We start from the raw sequence: 16,275 nt of genomic DNA on the forward strand, positions 1-16,275 counted from the left end.
CTGTCAACCAGCATTTACTGAGGTCTGCGGTGTGTGGGCCTAAGCCAGGCTCTTCACAGGTGGCCTTACCTAATCTACATACCAAGCCCATGAGGTATGAGTCGTCCCTGCTCTCTAGGTAAAGAAAGCAGTTCACAGGGGTCAGGCACGTTCTCTGATCACAGTTAGAAAGGGATATGGCTAAGACTCCAATAGAGTGGTGTCTGACTCCAGTCATACCCTTATACCACACCAAACCTTCCAGTCTATTTCATGACATTCATAAGCATCCAGCCTCACTTTAAATTGAAACTCCATTGGTTTGTCACTGGCTTGGCCTTCAGAAAAGATGGATAATTTCCATCTTCAGAACAGATAACGTTATACAAACCTATACGGCAATGACAAAACATGTGATCAGGATCCTAATTTGTGTCAAGCCCTCTTTGGCTCCTCGACAGAACTTTGGTTCCTATTTGAGGAATGTGCAGTCACTACCTGCTGTCTTGCCTTTTCTAGTTCTGTCTCTGAGAGGTGACTGGCGACTTTTATGCCACATCAACAACAGAAGAATGAATTCAAATGTCAGATGAGGATGATGAAGAAACTACCACTTATTTATTTATATCCTGGGGCCAAGCAAGGCGGTTTATGTATAACTTCTCATACAATTTTTGTAAGTCCTCATCAGCATTTTACATAAGTGGAAACTGCAGCTCAGACCAGGTGACTCTCTCGAGGCTACACTGCTAATCAGTAAGAGAAACAGGATTAAAATCCATGTTTTTTCTATCTCCAAAGTCTTTGCTTTTACACGGTTACTTCTGATGAGTTACTTTGCTCCTGGAAATGGAAGGAACATAGATCATACACACAGATCTATCACTTGATTAGCCATTACTAGCTCATAGGTTTTCCGCATTTGGTACTCTATGTATGACAAAATAAAGCCTCATATTAGAAGGAGCTTATGCAACTTCTCACCAATGTTACACCTAATCTGTCCTTTTAAGACCCTTAGAAAATTAGGAAAATGATGCTCTAATAGGTATCTTTCATACAAGACATGAAAATTCTAATTGGATTCAATGTGGTTAGGCTAAAAATAGAGTAACCTAACTCATAAATCTTACTAAATCATTTCAATCCAAATCTCATTTTTAATACTGCACAGACCGAAATATTTATGGTGCTAACTACATTGTATAATAACACCAAGGACTGTATCCTCAAAAGACTTTAAGTACCAGCATCCTATTCCTACCACTAAGCAAAAACTGAACTGGTCACAGAGAAATTTGAACTCATTTCTTCAAAACTTTCCCTCTGCCTGTGAACTGGAAGGTATTTCCAGTCCAGACTCAAAGAGCTCATTTTATGAGAAAGAAGATTCCTTTCTTCCTCTGACCTCAACATTCACAGAGCTGTACTGTAGCTCAAAATAAAATTAGATTTTGGAAGAAAGTGAGTATGAAACATGTAGAAAAATCTTGGCAACAAGAATCCTATCATATCATAGTCCTAAAGCCAGAGAATTTTATCTGGAAGGCAAGCTACACAGTGATTTCAAAAAACGCCACAAACACACTTTTGGAAAAGGAGGCATCTATAATGCTAAGTGCCCATGGTTAGTAAGTCGATTTACGAAACTGAGTAACGCAAGGCTCTTTAGCATCAAGTTGCGTTTTTTTTCTGTAATACTTTCCATTAAGCACAAAAACCAACAGAAGCCAAATTAAATGAAATCAAAGTCCATTTAGCAGACTGTCCTCTAAATTCAAGGTAAAAACCATCACCATGCAAAAAGTCACCAAGCAAGAGTCTCTGAGTATCAGCAATGAACTGGTGAATGCTTCCAGTAGAAACATAAGGAAATAAGTACTATGGAACCATGATCAAAACAGGGAGTCCAGATGTTTACCATAATGTGTGTATCAATCCCAGATGTAATTCTCTGAGAAGGTGTAAAATGGGTGACAACTGTTGCTCAATAGATGCTCTCCATGTTACTGCTATCACCGCCACCACCCCTAGTTTTAGAGGGGTTGCCACTTTCTCTAAATATAAATTCCCTCAGGGAAGGTGTTCTAATGAAATAGCAGTCTTCAAAGGTTTTTGTAAACCATATTATTTCTTTACTAATACCCCAGATTAGTCACTCTGAAGAATGTTGTTTTTAACAGTGTTGGTGAGGGAAAAGAGAGTGATTTCAGAGTGAGGGAACAGGGGCCAACCATGAAGGTTTGCAGAGACAGACTCTGGGGAAGCGACAGGCATTAGTAGCTCTTGGTAGTGGAGTAAAAATCTGAAGGAGTGCCACAGACAGGGGAACCAAAGGATAATCCCTCCTTTGGACAATTTCTGAAATACACACAGAAAAATCAAGTCCAACCTCAGAGCTATGTTAATTCTGAAAACAAAACAGATATTCTTAATGGTTCCAAATTCCACGTAAAAGGGAGTATTGTGACTTATGTATATCTTTATGTTAGATGTGGCACATTTGAATGTCTTTTGAACACACAGTACTTGAATTTAAGTTCGAAAAACTTCTTTCCCAAAAAGGGTTGGCTTAGCAGTGCTGTAAGTAAACGGCCCATATAGCTCTGACATCTAACATATAACTTCTGACAAAGAGAAACAATTATGTACAAAAAAAGGAAAGGCACAACTGAATTGCTCATACAGGAGCCAAGGACTGTGCTAAATCAGCAAGAATAAGGCTCCCCTGGATGAATCAATAAATGTCATATCCACAAAGGAAATGTACGTTTCCCTTTTTAAAATAATACAAAAGGCCAAGAAGCTTCAGAACTAAATAAACCAGCCCGACCTGATGAAAGTGCACTAAAAAGCAAAGTCACAGATGTTTACACCCAATCCAAATCAAACCTAATATTAGAACTGAAACAAATAATTTTCTCAGCCAAATTTCAGGTTCTAAGAGGAGAGAAGACAACCCCTGAAAGGAGAACCATCATTTGCCACTACGAAGTGCTAAGCACCATGATAGGCCCCTCACCTCTGTGAGGACACATAGTCCACACAGCAACTGGCTCTCTACCTTCCTTCTGCCCATGGAATCAGGGGTGGTTGGGGAAGGGGCAATGTTAGCTGAGGCTGATTCTGAAGGTCAGTTATATGCTCACTACTTTGGGAAACTAACTCTAAAGCCAGAGATTACAACAGTCAATTACAGTCCACTGGCTAGAGTTTTTAGTACTGAAGCAAAGGCTTCCACCACTCAGGCCTCTAGCTGGGGATCTCTAACTATTTTTGGCTATGCATCCTCTCAATAAAAAAATTTATGAGTATTAACTCCCAGTATACGCATATTTGTAAATTACATACATGGACTACTGTTCTACCATATTATGGAGATTATAAAGTATACATTTAATATATAAATTAGAAAACAATTATTTTAAATTTTATATTAAAATTGTAATATTTTCTTCTCTTACCCCAATGGATTGGTCAATGCACCACATTTAGAGACAATGGCATTTTTGCCTGTTTCCCTCCAAAATACTCCCACTTGTGTCCCCAAGTACAGAAGGAAGCGACAGAGAAGCAGGATAGGCCTGCATACTTGGCCTTTATGGCTGAACCCATATGCAGTTCCTTACCATAACTAAACGTTAGAAGAGACATAACCATGTCCTACACTGGCAACTGACAGACTCTTCCTGAGAGTGAGCGGTATAAGTTGCTCTTGCATACTGACGTGAACAGTAATGGCACAGAGATATATCCTCAAATTCAGCTTAGCCACTAATTCCATCTCTTCCTCATCAAACCCTACTTCAACCAGAGTCAAAAGTCAAACTGGCGGGCCGAGCCCGTGGCGCACTCAGTAGCGGGCGGCGCTGGGAGCGCAGCAATGCTCCCGCCGCGGGTTCGGATCCTATATAGGAATGATTCGGATCCTATATAGGAATGACCGGTGCACTCACTGGCTGAGTGCCGGTCACGAAAACGACACAAAAATAAAAAAAAAAAAAAGTCAAACTGGCAAGAAGATCTGAACACATTTTTTTTTCCTTCTTTTGCTTGTCTACAGCAATTCTGTGATGTTGGGCAAGTCATCCAAACTCTGTGGGACTCATTTTTCATGCAAACATGGGCGTTGGTTTTGATAATAACTAAATATTATGCTAAATATAAAAATCTAGAGTTCTAAAAAAAAAAAATTCCCAAGAATTTAATTTCCCTCACTCTGTTGCTCTGTAGATTCAAAGGTTGGATCTAATGTCATATGTGAATCATTAATTAAATGCACTAACCTAGAAAAAAAAGCATGAATATGTTTGGTTGACATTTACCACTTCCCCCATCCCACATCTAACAGTAAAACAATAGAAAATGTCTAATGAATTCGTAACTGAACCAGACCAAAAAGATGATGTAAAGAGCTACATCTTTTGAGCAACATTAGGGCTGACTCTAGGTGAGACACATACCTTCTTCCCCTCTCTTTCTCTTCAAACACAATCATACATGGCACAGTGCACTTAGGAACACCTGCAAATGCATATGGAAGTCAAATAACAGCATAACCCTAAAGGGAGCAGGCATCATATGTACTGCAAAGAGAATTTGGTGTAGAACAATGTTAAATATCATGGGGATTATTAACAGGTTGTTAAGCACACAAAATGCAATAGAATGTTTTGCTTTTAAGGGGTCTGACAGACTTGGGTTTTGAAATAAGCTCCTTTTAGTCCATGGATGAGCACTATGCAGGGCACAGGGAGTGAAGTTCCAGTCCCATTCTACCACCCGCTAACAGTGTGGACGTTTTCTCTAACAAATTATTCATGTACTCAAGTTTCCTCATCTGTGAAATGAATACTTTAAAAAAAAGACAAGACCAACATCCTTGTCACAATGAAAGTTGGAAAACAAAATACCAGCAACAGATGAATGGTTATATAAGGAAGCCATTACAATTATTTTTATAAAGAGAGTATAAAAAATAAAATTCTTATTATCACATTAAATGAAAAAGAAGGACAAATTGTACTTAAAGTATTATATTATAAAGGGGGAGAAGTATTAAAAAACATGAAGCCTGAAAAGCCAAAGTCATTTGTCCATGATTTTTCCCACTGTCTTTTTTTTTTTAATGGTGGAAATTTCCATTTTTTTTTTTAAAATAAAGAATATGTATACATTTATAGGGAGAAATATACTTAAAAATTCATGGATCCAAAAACACAGTTGGATTCACAAGAGGGAAAGGATTCTGACCAGAGATAAAACCTGCGTAACTACTGCTTACGTGCACTAGCTGGAAAAGGGAGGCAAGCAGCTCTCAATTGCAGTGCTTCCTTTTATGAAAATGAAAACCTGGATCTCAAGGAATCAAGGCCGGGTATATTCTCCCTACCTCAAATCTACCAGCCAATCTCCTATAGGCTTCTCAGAGCAGTGCACCTTGTTAAAACTGATATACACATCAAAATGCAGTCTAACATTTAAGGTCTACAACCTAAGCCGCGTGGTATCTACAGATGGTAGATGAAAAATAATTTGTGTTAAAGGGGGGTGGGCTGGAGAGACGGTATGAACCTCGGAGACATTCCACTTTTCCCTTGAAAGCTCTCTTTAAGGAAGTGTAGGATTGAAAACAATTACTGTGAGAAAAGTTTTGATATATTCAATGCCCATTAAATGGTCATTTATTTCTCTATAATATGAACTCTTTCTTCAGGAGAAATGCACAGGGACTTCACAATTTTGAGATAACAGCATCCCACTGTAGGTCACAATGGAAGCATTTATAAATTGTTCATTTTGGATGATTCTAAAAGTCTGAATTTATCAGAGAAATCTGCATTTTTCTTCTTGGTAACTAGGTCATTAGGTAGAATAAAATCTCCTGCTCAGTAATCTGATGAATTCTAAGGGAATTAAAAGACCACCCAGTAGCATCTTAATGTGAATAACAGCAAGTTTTTTAAAAAAGCCAAGCCAAGCACCAGCTGGTATAACCCAGAGTGAATGTGTGAGCTCACAGCCCTGAGCTCGGGCAGTCTCAGCTCTCAGGGAGATTTGGAGACTTGGAGACTCAGCAGGAGTGGGATTATGCCTGATTCCTCCCCGGGCACTTTGTCAGTTCCACAGGGGAACAGTGATCAGGGCACTCGTGACAAAGAGGTGTCTAATATACAGTCCCTACCCTCTAGAAGCTGACATTCAGTGGAAGTAAACAGAACGCCAACACTCATTCATATTCATTCTCTCTCTTAAGGAAGGGTAGCAGGAGAGAGCTGGAGAAACAAGAACCTGATCTGGGCTGAAAAGATGGGTCCACAGGCATTTGTATCAGCCTCTCCTACTTCTGATGTTTGCTTAACAGAGCACTTAAATGACCCCAGAGAATGTTCTGTTTTATTTTGTTTTAATTTTCTTTTGATCCAGTGAACATAAGTGTAGGAAAATAACATCTCTCATTTCAGGGACAGGAACTTGATTGACTAAACCAGTTCTAACTCCCTGTGAAGAAGGTGGATAAAAAGGCCTGAACACAATGAACTTCAGCAACCAATGTACCCAGCAATGCACAAATACTCATGAGATTAGAGCAGAAGTTTTCAAACTCTGAAATGGAACAGCAGAGTGATGTACCCAGTATTCTTGTTGTGGGGGGAAATAATTTTGGAACACAGACAATCAACAGAAGCCTGGTTTAAAAATCAGGGGTCAGAATGACCTTGAGATTCCTGTTAAGGGTGAGACACAAAGGGGAGAGGGGGCAAACTTGAGAGGAAAAGGGGAAAGAAATACAGATGGAAAGGAAGAAAACCCCTAAGACCAAATCTGGGCTATTGGTGTGATTTTGCCTCATATGAACTGGGTCACAGATGCCTGCCAGAGATACACACTAACATGATTTTTAAAAACTGCAGATGAATTGTCTTTATATGTCAAGAACCAGTGGGTGCCACACTAATAACAAGATATTAATGTTGCTTATAAAGCTGAATAACTTCTATGTATCAGTCATCATACATACACATATATAGTTCAACTACTCTTCAAAATACCCTTGGGATATAGATATTACTCCCATTTTACAGATGAGAAAATTGAGCCTCAAAGATGTGACAGAACTAGCACAGTCAGTATTTTACCACGAGTGAGTCTTATGCCTAATTCTGTGTTCTGCCATAGCTGGAGGGGGAGAACACAGGGAGTGACAAGGACTCCTGGTATCCCTAAGGGCTGCTGACTACAACTTAGTGACAAACGAAAGCCTGATGATGTTAAACTCTTAATACCACAGCAAAGTGCACTAACTTCTAAAAGCATTAACTTAGAAAATCGCCCAAAACAAATAATGAATCTGCACATATTAAAACAGTGCCTTCAGGGTCAGCTGCTGTTCAGGATGCCTGCCAGACCATACAGTACCTCACCAGCCATGTTCCAGAAGGAGAGCTGCTGTAGTCTGCAATCTCCTTAACCACCACTTACTCTACCTTTGCAATTAGTCAAAACTAATCAAAATGAACATAAGTGAGTCAGCTATGAATCTCCTGTTTTTAACAGTGGGCTGTGTGGTGGGAGAGAACTACAGATGGAGTTTCCTTTTTAAATGAAATGTTTTGGCATTAGCCTCTGTAAAGAGTTTTCCCTTGTTTCCATTTGGATTGGGCATTGGAACACATACATGAGAGAACAGAAAAAGAAAGCTCTGTTGGCGTGCAAAACCACTAGAAAAGCTGAAGTGGCTGGCAGCACAACTTCTAAGTCCTTGGAGATTACAACACTCTGCTCACGTTATGTTGTGACATTGTCTTTAAGGAAGGGGAGAGTTCTGTTTCTCAGACCTAGCCCTGACCTGGAAAAGAAAATTAAAAAGTATGTATACTTTGGAGTCAGATGGACCCAGGTGTGGATCTCAGCTCCATCCTCACCTAGCCATCAGGCCCTGGGAAGTGCACTTACCAACTTTAAGCCTCACTATTTTTTTTTTTTGGTGGCTGGCTTGTAAAGGGATCCGACCTCCTCTGACCTTGGTGTTGTAACACTGCACTCTAACCAACTGAGCTAAGCAGCCTGCCTCAGCTACTTTATCTGTAAAGGAGAAATAACATTAGAAGGCTGGTGTGAGAATTAAATGCATTAATACATGTTAAGTGCTTAGTTATTTGTTGTTGGATTCTCCTACTCACAAGGCTTTAGAAAACACAAATACTGGGCCAGCCCCGTGGCTCACTCGGGAGAGTGTGGCACTGATAGTGCCGAGGCTGCGGGTTTGGATCCTATATAGGGGTGGCCAGTGCGCTCACTGGCTGAACGTGGTGCGAACAACACTGAGATAAGGGTTGCGATCCCCTTACCGGTCAAGAAATAAAAAAAAAAAAAAAAAAGAAAACACAAATACTACCACCAGTTTTCACAGGAAGGGATCTAGAACCACCAAGAAGATTCTAAAAAAAATATAAGGCATCTAACTTTTTCTATCACACAACTTCATATGTGACAGTGTCCCTGTAAGGAGCCTTCCTGAATTTCCCTGGGGAATTATTTTTCTCTCCCAGAGTCAGATACGTCTACCAACAGTGTCACTCTAATATGTGGATTTCTTAAGGTCAGTTTCTGAGCTCAGTAATTGGGGTACAGAACTGTCACCACCCAGCCAAATCAACCAAAGCTTAACCCTGTAGGAAACCAGAGTATATTGAGACATGATTATCACTGAAGGTGTGTGAAAGGGGGAGAAAAGATGTTTGGTTTTGTAAGTCTTCCCTCACACAACTCCTACACCTGGAAGAGAATGAGAGCAGAACCCAGTGGCCAAGGGGACAGGCTTCAGGAGCAAAATGATGTGGGTTCAAATCATTGTTTTGTCTCTCACTAGCTGATGACCTTGGGCAAACTAATTCACTTCCGTATATGATCAGTTTCCTCATCTACAAAATGAGAACAGTACTATTATCTATTTACCTCATAGCGCTGTTGTAGTATTAAATGAGTTAATATATGGAAAGGGTACAGAATCATGCCCGATATAGGAACTCAATAAATAACATTATTTCCATTACTAATCCCAAGATGGGCTGGTGCCATGCTGATTGTACTGAGCACTGAACCTCATGACAGGTGCATGATGGTTACTTATAAATGACATGTGGTGGTCAAATCTACTGGGCCAGAGAACATTTCGGAAGAAAACCCTTTCCTTTTAGCTCCATGTAATCAATGGTTATTATTGTTTTAAATGTGTTAATTAAATGTGTCCAAGCACATACCATGGAATAGCCAATTTCTTAATAAACAGGATAACACAGGATACTGCACTTCTACAAATTTAAAAAGAAAGTAGGAAGACTCATAGAATCAAGGCATTGGAAATAACTTTGTTTTTTATTGCACTGTCTTCTAGCATTACTGAAGTTTTATGCTGGATTTACATACCAAATCGCTATAGAAAAGAGATAAAAGGCTTACCCTGATGTGTATTCCCAATATACGAAAGTCTATTAATCAATAACCTCAAAAATGAGATAGGAAGTCACCATGTAGATCAAAAGTGTTCTATGTCTCTGTCAACTGCAAACAGAGAGGAATCTGCTCCTGAAAACCTGGCCCTTTCCACCACACCCCCTCCTGAGCAAAGTCAGAAGAAATGAGGTACTATGGCAGTGCGAGCTGGCCACTGGCGTCAGGATCTGGGTGGATTTCCAACTCTGCCACTTCCAACATGGCAACCATGGGAGGTGACAACCTCTGATGAACACTGGTTCCTTCATCTGTGAAATGAAGGACATACCACCTAATTGATAGGGATGCTGTGAGGATTAACTGGAATTAAAATAAATATAACACGCACAAGATGAATGTTTTTATTTTCTTCTACATAATTATCTAAAAATTTTAATATTTCACCAATATTTACTACGTGTATAATAAAGAATAATAAATATATATTATCATTACAGTTGTTTTGCATTTCCTTTTTCATTTCTAATCCTTTTGCGTACCTCTGATTTCAGTGTGAATTTCTGCATTTTTCCTGGACAAACACTCTTGGAAAGTCAACTCACCACTACTAAATAAACTATTTATATCAAGGTCAAATTTCATCTGTCTTGTAGACTTCTCTCTCTTCTAATAGTTATCGACTTTGAGATGAGATCCAATCTGAATTAGAAAGTACACAAAAGAGAATTTCTTATGCCAGATTACTGACAATTAAATTTGGTTACCCTAATTTCAATAACAACCTATAAAGAATTTTCTCAAAACCTCATAAACTTGAAGTGTCCATTTTGATATTAACAACCTGAATTCTTCCCTACATGATACACAGGTAATAAAAATGAAACTTGCCATAAAATTCCAAAGGGGATTCAGAATCCTAGAACCTCAGAGCCCAAAGGAACCTTAATCTAACTACTCTGAACTTTTCAGCTGAATAAACCAAAGCACGGAAACAGAACAGGGGTAAGACCATGGCCAGATAAGAAAGAAACTAAAAAGTATTTTTAAAATAAAATTGAATACCAAAAATATATCACTATGTCAAATATTTAAATAAAGTAATCCAGAGTATAACTTCCCAAAATAGTGAAAATTCTCAATGTTAGCTTCAGTACCTCTTGTATAACACTTTCAAAATACAGATGAGCTTCCCCACTACTCCTGGTACTGCATTAGTAGGACTAAGGTGGAACCAGGACATTTGTATTTTGAAAAGTTCTAGGGGTTATTCTAAGGAACACCTAAGGTTGACAACAACTGAGATGAAGGACAATATTGCTAGGTTCTATGCTCCTAATCCATGTCATTACCTTCCATGGGTATCCATTTAAGTGAATTATTTCATCAAAGAACATTCAGACCTTTTTTTTTAAATAAGAAAATTTTGCTAAAATCATTCTGAAAAGATTAACATTTTCTGTTTCAACAAAATATGTAAAAGAATGTACTAATCATAAAAATTAAAGTTCCCACATGCTCCTTCTGTGGGGACGATGAGTAGCAGCCAAGGAAAGATTTTTATCCATTTATAGATATGAAGGCTCGCAACATACATTACACATACCAAACTGAAACAGGATCAGGAAAACAGGTGTTAAACATGAAATTACAGAATATAGGTAGGTAAGTGCCCTCTAACAATACAATGATTTTAACTTAGCATGTTTCTAGTTTAGTTTTATAGAGCCAAATTAGAGGACAACTGACTGTAGAAGTTGTGGACAGGGCTTTCTTTTCACTTTGCATTAATAGCTCTAAGTTATAAACAAAGTCTACACTATAATCAGGTATGTAGTAAGCCATAAGTTCAAATAGCACCTTCCACTAAGCATCTACTGTGTCTATACCCAGCAACGTGCCAAGTGCTATAAGGAACTTAGAAGAATACATCAGCTCCGGTTGTTAGCAACTTAACATACGTGAGAGAATAAGAATTAAAAGGTAGCCCAAAATAAAGTATTTGCATATAGACAGATCTCATAGACACAAGCACAGGTTTACATGATACACAGCTGCTTCTATCTGAGGGTTCAAAATGGCTATATGCGAACACTTCTCATAACTGTAAAAGAGAGGGCTATACTGCATGTCCTCACTCATGAGAGAGAGAGAGTGAGAAAGAGAGAGAGAGAGGAAAGAAACAAATGAATAAACAATCATGATAACATTGAACTTTCAGAAGGAGAGAGCAGAACTGTGGTTACTAGAGGTGGGAAAGAGGGAGGGGAGTTAGCAAGAAATTGGTGAAGGAGCACAAGGAATGATTATGTACTCTAATGATGAACATGCTAATTATCCTGATTTGATAATACATTGTACACAGGTATTGATATTCAACTCTGTACCCCACAAATATGTATAATCAATTAGTTTCAATTAAAAATTTTTTAAAAAAAGAGAAAGGGGCTAGTTTCTGTCCATCTTAAGGGGCAGACTGAGATAAGAAAGTTAATAAATTCTTATGGTCATCCTGCTGGTAACTCTGGTAGACTTTTTTAAAAAAATCAGTTTTATTGAGATCTATTTACATTTAATAAAAAGCACCTATGTTAACTGTGCAGTTTGCTGAGCTGTGAAAAATGTATACACCTGAGTAATCGCCATCGCAATCAACAAATAGAACACTTACATCACTGCAAAAAATCTCCTCATGCCCCTTCACAGGCAATCCTGTCACTACAGCTTAGTTTCGTCCTAGAATTTCATTTGAATAGAATCACATAGTATATTACAGTCTTTTCTGTTTGGTTTTTTCACACAACACAATGCTTTTGAGATTCACCCATGTTGCTGCATGTATTGGTAGCTCATTTCTTTTTAGTGTCATGTAGTATTCCACTGCAGATATAAATTTATTCATTCAACAAGCAGATGGACATTTGAATTCTGATTTTTGGTTATTATAAATAAGACTGTTATGAGCACTTATGTACAAGTCTTTATGTGGACATATGTTTTTATTTCTCTTGGGTACATGCCTACTAGAGTACTGCCAAATTATTTACCAAAGTAGTTATATCATTTTTGTACTCCTGTCAGCAAAGGATGAGGGCTCAAATTGCTCCAAATACTTGTCAACACTTGGAACTGGCAGTATTTTTAATTTTAGTCATTGCTGGAAAGAAAAAGTAGAAACCAGTGCTTTAAGAATGCTAATCAGAGGCATCTCGGTACATAAGCACTTGCATACTACTTAAGAAGTTAATCCTATCCCTATCCTAATCCTATCCCAAGACACCAGAATGAACTGTAGAGATTGTTTTTCTCCTTACAAAATTACAGCTAAATAACCCAAGAAAGATCATCTTATTTGCTCCACTCCAGCACCTTTTTTGGATATCTCCAGAGGATATAAAACCCACTCTGAAAATAATAAGTCTTGGGAACACAGACCTCTACATCTCAGATCATAAATTGTACCAGACACTGAGAAAAAAAAATTATGCAAAGAAACATTGGTAAAAGGCACTGGATATATATAAAACACCCATGCCTAGATGCGTGTTTCAGTAAGCTTTTAAAGTCATGATACTTTTCTCTTATTTTTAATTTAATTTTATTTTATACTTCATGCTATTTGAAGAGTGGTTAAAAATTATTTGCAGACACTGCCTAATTTGAACAAAGTTTGCCTGCTCAAAATGAATAGCTGGTTTTCATCAACCAAACCACAACAATTGAAGTGCCTGGTCTCCCAGAAAGCATAGGCAGTTCACACTAACAGCAGGAAGGAGATTGTTATTCCAAGGCTCTGCTTTCACTTCACTGCCTCCTGTGTGAGCTGAGCTACAAAGAGGTCATCCCTTGATTGAATAGGAAGGAGAAAAGGAGAAACTCAAAATCCTGCTTAGTCTTCTAATAAAGCTGCTGTTCCTTCTGCCTGGAATGCTCTCTCACCCACAATCCTGGATCAAAACCAGTGAAGCCCTGCTTTTCTCAAAACTCTTGGTTCTCCCAACGAGGCCAAATTCTCCCCACATATGCTTTCACGCCACTGTATTTTTCTTCTTCAACCTTTTCAGGTTTATAATTATGTTTATTTTAGCAAGTAATTTATTGTCTATTGCTTCCTCCCTACCAACCTAGGTACACTGCATAGATTTTTCTCTTAACTGTACCCTAGAATGCTCAGCTCTAATAAATAAAAAGGTACTAATAAATATTTGACTAATTAATTGTTAATTAAAACATTACCTTATCAGGAATATCACTGATATGCCTCTAAGCTTCACATAGTTTGAAAATAAACATGGCTTCTTTTATGTCATGTAAGAAAAATCAAACTACAAAAAACTTGAGTGTCAAAGTTGCCTGGCCTTCTCCTGCACTGATTTCCACTATACCGTCTGCTTAAATGTCAGATCTACTTTATCAACCTCTCCGCTCAAAATTCAAAACCACGAAAAGTTTCAGAACAAAAGATTTTCCCCCATTAGAATGCAACAAAAAGCAATTCTCATACTTTCAGACTTTAAACCTGAAAGTCTTGGTAATTTGTAAAGAAAATGCAGTTACCCAAAAATGGCAGAGGAAATGGTTATGCTATTTCACTGAGATAAGGTTGTTAGAGTTCCAATATCACTCTTACAGAGTTCACAATCAGAAATAGACAGATGATAGTATATGCCTAAAATGCAAACAAGATTCTTCTCTTTCAATTATGGTATGTACTAGGCAAACTCAAGTGGCCTCTGGACCATCCACCTTTCTTTCAATTACTTGTCTACAAGAAATCTCAATGAAACATTGAGAAAATAGAGCTTAATAAAATTAGCATCACTATGCGCCCATGCTTAGCCAACGTTCAGCTCTGCCCAAACACAAAATTTATTGAAATGTATTCTATTCTTTATTGGTGCAAGCAAAACTACAAAATCTAAATTTAAAATATAAAAATATTTTTAAGACCTGAATCTCATTAACAAAACACTAGGAGGGTACTAGCAAAGGTTATATCTTTCTTTTACTTAGCTATTAAATATTAAATGAACCCCTTCTATACGCAAGGCACTGCTTAGCACACTAAAGAAATACAAATATTTTCTAACAATAACCAAATTTTATTAACCTACTTCTTATTTGGTATAAAGAAAGAAACCAATGTTTCAAGGTCAATTCTCTCACACTCATTTAAATAAAAGCTTTCTTCTAACCATTGAAAAGTCATTCTTACCAAAGTGCTGTTTCTTATTTCATTTTAATCTAAGATATGGTCTTATATGGTTCTTTCTGGTAAAGTTATTTCCACCCTGAAATAAATTCTGATGAATGTAAATGATCAGAGGCCTACTTTTTAAGAAGCTAAAAATGGGTCCAAAAAAATTAAAGTTTTATTCCCAAACCAAAAGTGAAGGAAATTTTTTTAAAAACATGAATTAAAGTAAACCTAATTCTTCCACTGATGCATTACAAGGAATATTATCAGAAATATTATAAATGCCCCAGGCATTCAGATTAACATCATTCACAATTCTATGGAAAATTTATCCAAATTTTATCTCAAAAAACTTGGTATGGATCCACAGCAAATCCCACAGATCTCTTATAATCACAAACAGAAAGAGATAAAAAAAAAAAAAATAATCCAACAAAATTCTAAGCTTAATAAAACAGATGCCTCTCCCTGACAAGGCAATGGCTGTCGGGCAAAGCAATGATTTGTGAACTTTATCGATTTTCTCATATTCCATAAGGTGCCAATATTTATCTTGAGAAAAACTAATACTGATTATTGGCAACTGCCTGGAAAAAGAAGGTCAATGAAATTCAGGGTGCTAGTAATAACAATTATACAAATACCAGGGATTATTCTACAACAAAAATCCTGGAAAACAGCCATCTCTTTGTCAATGTCCTAGAGAAGAAAAGTATGGGCAAACAAATGTATGTGCCACGCCCTTTATGGAAGCTCTTATTAATTAAACTGCAAAATACATGAAAATTGAATTTCACTACCAATCCAATACAAGGCGACCTCAAAAATAGAGATGCCAGAAGTAAATAAGGATAAGACGACACCAGAGAAATAGGAAAGGGGACTGGAAGAGCAGACATCTACAAAACAGTGAATATAACACCCTTCTGGACACCATAGAACGAACTGTTTTGAAATAAAAGTTGTTTCAATGATAGTGATATGTGGTTTTCATTACCTGACAGGCAGATGTAAGTTAAATATTCGCCTTGACCACCAGTTGCCAAGAAAGGAATCTTTTTCTTTGTCCTCCTCTTGACTTGGACAGCTCCCAGCATCCTTTCATCAAGAGGTGCAAAAATTTCCTTGCTGATGGCAGATTTGGCACTCATTGTAGAACAAGCGAGGAGGACACACAGAATTTTCTAAAGAAGAAAAAGAAAAGGAGAGTTGGAACTGATAATATTGCAAGGGCTTATAGAAGAATGAGCAGAAGCTGACTTGTAGGTGAAGTAATTTCAATTTGCACTTTAACCTCTTACTTGCTGGAATTATAGGCGGGAGCTAAAAATAAATAAATAAATTCACACACACACACACAAAAAACCCGGCGGGGTGGGGGAGAAGACATAACAACTACAATTCTTTGAAGTTGATACGACAAGCATACAGAAAGGACATTGTTGGGTGGGAGCGGGGAGTGGGAGTGGGGAGAGGGAGGGGGGTTTCAGTAATGGGCCACAATAATCAACCACATTGTATATCGACAAAATAAAAATTAAGAATAAATAAATAAATAAATAGAAAGCTTAAAAAATAAAATAAAATAAAATTTTAGCTCTTAAAAAAAAACCAAAAAACATTAAAAGTAAAGTCTTTGTATTTGT

At 37.6% G+C, this 16,275-nt stretch overlaps 1 protein-coding gene across 2 annotated transcripts in view; it reads right to left on the bottom strand.

Annotated features, from left to right (window-relative positions):
- The window catches only part of STXBP6 (syntaxin binding protein 6), a 234,020-nt gene that overhangs the window by 147,223 nt on the left and 70,522 nt on the right, over positions 1-16,275 (bottom strand). For both annotated transcript variants that reach the window (XM_063091426.1, XM_063091425.1), the window contains exon 2: positions 15,627-15,813. In XM_063091426.1, coding sequence (XP_062947496.1) covers positions 15,627-15,780 — 154 coding nt within the window. In that variant the 5' untranslated portion in view covers positions 15,781-15,813. The remainder of the gene's footprint in view (positions 1-15,626; positions 15,814-16,275) is intronic.

This window comes from Cynocephalus volans, chromosome 3 (genome assembly GCF_027409185.1).
Source record: "Cynocephalus volans isolate mCynVol1 chromosome 3, mCynVol1.pri, whole genome shotgun sequence".
In the NCBI taxonomy this organism is placed as follows: domain Eukaryota; kingdom Metazoa; phylum Chordata; class Mammalia; order Dermoptera; family Cynocephalidae; genus Cynocephalus; species Cynocephalus volans.